This window comes from Sorghum bicolor, chromosome 10 (genome assembly GCF_000003195.3).
Source record: "Sorghum bicolor cultivar BTx623 chromosome 10, Sorghum_bicolor_NCBIv3, whole genome shotgun sequence".
Classification (NCBI taxonomy): domain Eukaryota; kingdom Viridiplantae; phylum Streptophyta; class Magnoliopsida; order Poales; family Poaceae; genus Sorghum; species Sorghum bicolor.
The window spans coordinates 47,164,315-47,169,965 of record NC_012879.2 but is presented as its reverse complement, the minus strand read 5'-3'; the positions used below and the strand labels follow the sequence as shown (position 1 = coordinate 47,169,965).

The following is a 5,651-nucleotide window of genomic DNA, read 5'->3' as shown; positions in this document are numbered from 1 at the left end:
CTATAATAACCAGCTAGTCCCAAAAAGCTACGGATCTCACTAGCATTGGTTGGAGGCTTCCAATTTAGCACATCCTGCACTTTACTGGGGTCTACGACTATTCCACCGTTAGAGACCACATGTCCCAAAAATGAGACCTCATCCAACCAAAACTCACACTTGCTTTTCTTGGCATACAATTTATTCTCTCTAAGCTTTTGCAAGACCAGCCTCAAATGTTCAGCATGTTCTTCTTTTGTTTTGGAGAAGATTAATATATCATCAATGAATACTACCACGAACTTATCCAAATACTCCAGGAACACCTTGTTCATCATATACATGAAGTATGCAGGTGCATTGGTCAACCCAAATGACATGACTGTATACTCATACAAGCCATACCTTGTGGTAAAAGCTGTCTTAGGTATGTCAGTTGCACGGATTTTCAACTGGTGATAGCCAGATCGAAGGTCAATTTTGGAGAATACACATGCTCCTTTCAGTTGGTCAAATAAGTCATCTATTCTAGGCAATGGGTACTTGTTTTTAATAGTGACTTCATTTAATGACCGATAATCCACACACATCCTCCTAGTGCCATCTTTCTTATCAACAAAGATTACTGGTGCACCCCATGGTGAAGAACTAGGACGAATAAACCCTTTTTCTTGCAATTCCTTAAGCTGTTTCTTAAGTTCCTCTAATTCATTTACCCCCATTCTATATGGTCTTTTTGCTATGGGTGCAGTTCCAGGTAAAAGCTCAATAAGAAATTCAATGTCTCGGTCTGGTGGCATACCTGGCAACTCATCCGGGAAAACATCGGGGAACTCGTCCACCACCTGGTCTTCTTGATTACCACCACTCAACTAATTCACTGTAGCAGTCGGCTGAGGCTGCACTGCCACATCCACACTTATTCTATCCCCACCTGGTGATGTCACCACCACAGCCCTCTCTTGACACTGTATTACTGCCCCATGCTGCTTCATCCAATCCATACCAAGTATGAGGTCAATTCCCATGGTTCTTAGCACAATAGGTTTCACCTTGAAATCTACCCCCCTTAGAGATATACTAGTGGAGGGGCTCCAGTAATTAGCTGGCATGGTGCCTCCCGGTGAATTTACTAGCATGGAATTTTTCAGTGCACAAAGTGGGATGCTATGCACTCTAACAAAAGCTTGGGAGATAAAAGAATGTGAAGCACCAGAATCAAACAGTACTGTAGCGGGGATGGAGTTGATGTTGAACGTACCCATCATAACCTCAGGTGCTTCCTGAGCTGTGTCAGTGGACACATGGTTCACTTTCCCAGAGAACGGAGGTCGAGCAGGCCTCTGATTGTTGTTCTGATTTTGCTGGGCTGGTGGATTCTGCTTCTTGGGGCACTGGTAGGCATAGTGTCCCACCTCTCCGCAGCGGTAACAGGCATTGGGATTGCCGCTGGGTGCTGCACTCTTGCCGGGAGCATTATTGGGCACTCCTTGGCGTGGTGCCTGATTGCTGACCTGATGCTGGGGGCGTTGCTGATTCTGGTTGCCATACTGTTGCTGGGGACGTTGTTGGTTTTGGTGATTGTGCTGCTGGTAGTACTGGGGACGCTGAGGAAACTGACCACGGTTCCACTGATTCGGCGGCCCTTGACTGCGCTGAGGGAATCCCTGCTGAGGGTACGCACGTGGGCGAGTGTTGCTGCCCGACGGCTGCCCCTGGAGCTTTCTCTTCTTTGCATCCATCTCCTTGCGCTTGTTGTCGATGACAATAGCGCGGTTCACCAATTCTTGGAAGCAAGGGTAGGTGTTGCTCATCAGCTGCAGCTGCAGTCCATCATACAGAGCCTTCAGGAAAAGACGTTGCTTGTCAGAGTCCCTGGCCACCTCATATGGAGCATATCGTGACAGTTGAGCAAACTTGTCACGATACTCACTGACTGACATTGATCCCTGCTTGAGAGATCTGAACTCTTCCGCTTTCAGTTCTATCAGGCCCTCCGGAATATGATGGGACCTGAACCCTTCCGTAAACTCCTTCCAGGTGACTGGCGGAGCATTGTTCGGGCGTCCATATTGATAGGACTCCCACCACTCCTGTGCAGGTCCTTGCAGCTGGCCTGATGCGTACAGCACTTTCTCCAGGTCGCTGCATTGGGCAATGTTCAGCTGCTTCTCGACTGCTTTTAACCAGTCGTCTGCCTCCAGTGGATCAGAGGCATGGGTGAACACCGGAGGGCGTCCTTTCAAGAACTCCCCTCGCTTGTCACGGACTTGAACCGGCGGTGGTGCTGCTACTGGTTCATTGTTCATACGGTTCATCATGGCTTGCATCAAATTAGCTTGCATACCCATAAGCTGCTCAATAGTCATCGGCGGCGGTGGTGGTGGTGGATTCTCAGGTACACCACGTCCACGGCCACGACCACGGCCACGGCCACGTCCACGACCAGCGGCTGCTCCTTCGGCGTCCATCTGCTTCCAACAAAGATTCATGGCTTTTAGTGTTCTTCCAAAAATAATTATTCATCGCTTATAATGAATAAAAACAAGTCTAGCAGTTTTCTGGACAAGTTTCAAACTCAGCAGGTCAGTAATCCGTGCTTATCTCAGAACCTACAGATCCAAAAAGGAATATGGTATACATCGTTGGAAATGTTAAGAAATTCTCTACAAACTTTATTCAGACCACATTTACTGATTCCAACAGTAACATAATCAAAATTTTGATTTATCAGGTTCTGCTCTGGTTCTCAGTCTGCGCAGGTACAGCAGATTAAAACGGACATATCTCACAGATCCGAATAGATAATGAGGTGATTCCAGTTGGAGATGAAAGATATAGCAGTATAGTTTTCACCATAAAAATTTCGTAATTTTTGACTGAACCGATAATGAGATACTGAATAAGCATCACAGACTGCTCCAGAAACAGCATGACTGAGACAAGATAAAGTAACCCAACCTCGAATTTAAACAACATTACTTCTAAGATTAAGGTTTAGAAACATGCGGACAGGCCCACATGTTTCCACAATCAAACAAAACTCCAAATCATAAATGTTCATCAACACAAACAGCAACTCACTAACGTTCACATGCCACACATTACTGAAATACTCGTGCTAACGTCAATCTAGAAAGTACTGGGAAAATCTAAGGAGCTCTATCTTGGAGAACGAACTTGCGGGGCTTCTTCTTGTAGATGGGTGGCTGTCCAAGCTGACCACGCAGCTCATCCACCTGACGCTGGAGGCGCTTCCCCGCCTGCTGCGCAACACGCAGCTCCTGCCTCAGTGCCCCATTCATCTCCTGAATGACACTGACGTGTCTCACAGTCGTATCCAGGGTAGGGTCGCCGGCAGGAGGTGCCAGGACGTGCCATGTCTTGCCATCTGGGTCGTTGCGGGGAAGGAACCGGTACCTATCCTCTTGCATGGCCTCAAAACGGCGGCCATGGTAGTGAAAGTACGCGGCCTGAGCTGCATCTTCCATGCTCTCGTAGGCGGAAGCACGCCTAACCCAGCTCTCGTGTATGGACTCCACCTCGTCCGAGTTGTCGACGTTGTTCCGAGCTGTGGTGATCACCTCGGCCTTCCAGTAGGTGTTCTCCAACAGGTGCTTGTGCTCCGAACAAAGGTAGCGGATGGTGGCAGCAAACTCCGGGTAGTAGCTCGCCAACACACCCGTGAGCAGAGTGTGGTAGTGAGCGTCTTCGTCCGCCTCCATGAACTTGTTCCTGGAGGTCCATCCCATCTCTGGAACAACCTAAGGGTACTGAGGCGTCGGTGCTGAACCCGTCGACGCGTGGGGTGCAGGCGAAGGTGGTGCAGGTGCAGGTGGTGCAGGCGCAGGTGGAACTGGAGCGGCAGCCTGCGGAATCGGTACCGCCACTGGTGTAGGAGCTGAAGGTGTAGGCGTAGGGGACCCCGTGTCCATAGGCTCCTCCTCCTCGCTGCCACCAGAGGCGACGACCTCGGGCTCAGGTACGGGTGCTGGTACTGGTGCAGGTGCAGCTACTGGAGCTGGTGCAACTGCCGGAGCACGGGCGGCGACGAAGAGGGCACGGTACGCGGCTGCGCTGCGACGAGGCATCTATAAATTTTGTTTTAAGAATTAGAATCAATATGTTTACATAAATAGAACAGTGAGTAAGAGTATAAACTTTTAATAAAATAACAAAAAAGTAAAGTGAGCAGTGAAATAAATAAAGCGAAAATAAAAACCCTAAAATCGACTGTTTCTACCTAGGTTTGCGTCCTACAGTCAGCCTTGCTCTGATACCAATTTGTCAAACCCAAATTTAAGGATAAATTTGAGTACATTAAGCTCATGTGCGCCCCAGGAATAGTCGCGCACACAAGTCGACAAATTACAAATGTATCATCACAAGTGTCTTACATATCGTTATTACAACACAAATATATCAAAGTCTGCGACAAACGGAAAATGAACTCATACTAGCTATGAAAGGTAACTCCAACACAGGGACGACCGACTGGAGGATCGCCAACCTAGAAGTCCTCAGGAAATTCCTCGTAGAAGCTGTCATCTGTTACCCATCCGGGATTTTGTCCAAAAGGAAAGATAAAGACAAGCGTGAGTACATCTCGTACTCCGCAGGCATAACATAGGATTTTATGCGGCTCAAAAAGGTCAGACACTGGCTACTGCAGTTAGCATTTTAATTGGTCAATGTTTTAATCCTATTTAATCATCAATTATGCTTAAGCTCCCGATTAGCCCAAATGAGCACATGATAATAACACCGTTAACCTTCACGGCTAACACCATCACCATCACGGTTAAACCACATTAATCATCACGATCCATGCGTCAGATTTTCATAAGTTATTTCCCCTAACCATCCACACCCAACTATTCCGTAAGGGTCCAAGGCCGCTCATGTCCGAGAGCACGGCTAGTATACCAGTTTGATCAAACTCTGCGCAGAGGTGTGCACTTTTCCCGTAAATCGTGTTACCCATATTCCCGGGGTTTGCAAGACCCACTAACACTGCCAAGGTGAGCGGGCAGGGAACACTATGAAGCCTTCCATAGGCCACTTCTAACCAGCTAGGGCCGCGAGGTTTCCTCGGCAGGCAGATATAGAGAACCCCCCTTTCCTATGGCACATTTCCATCACGGCTATACACATAGGAACAGAAGCAGTTCTATACCCAAAGTGGCAAGCCCCTCTTGCGCCCTTTCGGGTAACCTCTAACCAGCTAGATGAGATCCTATTACTGAGCTAAAGTTAGAGCCATATAACCATCACGGTTGCACTGTAAGTCCCGGATTGTCGCTTACAGAGAAGTCCTTACGGAGGGTCTAGGTCAACTCGACCGAAGTCAATTGCACCATAGCCTTTTTTCCCAACATTTATCATCATATTCATTAAAGTCAGAGTGATAGTAAATTCTCAATTAATTAAAGCACTAGCAAAGCTACCCACATGCATTCTACCCATAGGTGTCATAAATATATAGTCAGGTAGCTAGGATGTCCTTAGGGTTACCAAATTAGACACATGCAGATGCGTAATTAATTAAGTGAATAGGTGTACAAGGGAAACCCATGTTATACTTGCCTTCAGTGAAGGGGAACTGCTGCTGGTCCTGCTGCTCCTCGTAGTAAAATGGATCACCCACGGACACGTCACCGTCTGCGCTCGAT

The 5,651-nt window shown here is 47.7% G+C and overlaps 1 protein-coding gene across 1 annotated transcript; it reads right to left on the bottom strand.

Moving 5' to 3' along the window:
- Positions 3,744–4,070, bottom strand: LOC110431158 (cyclin-dependent kinase inhibitor 1C-like). Its single transcript, XM_021449875.1, has one exon. It carries the CDS (start codon positions 4,068–4,070, stop codon positions 3,744–3,746), a length of 327 nt encoding a protein of 108 aa, XP_021305550.1.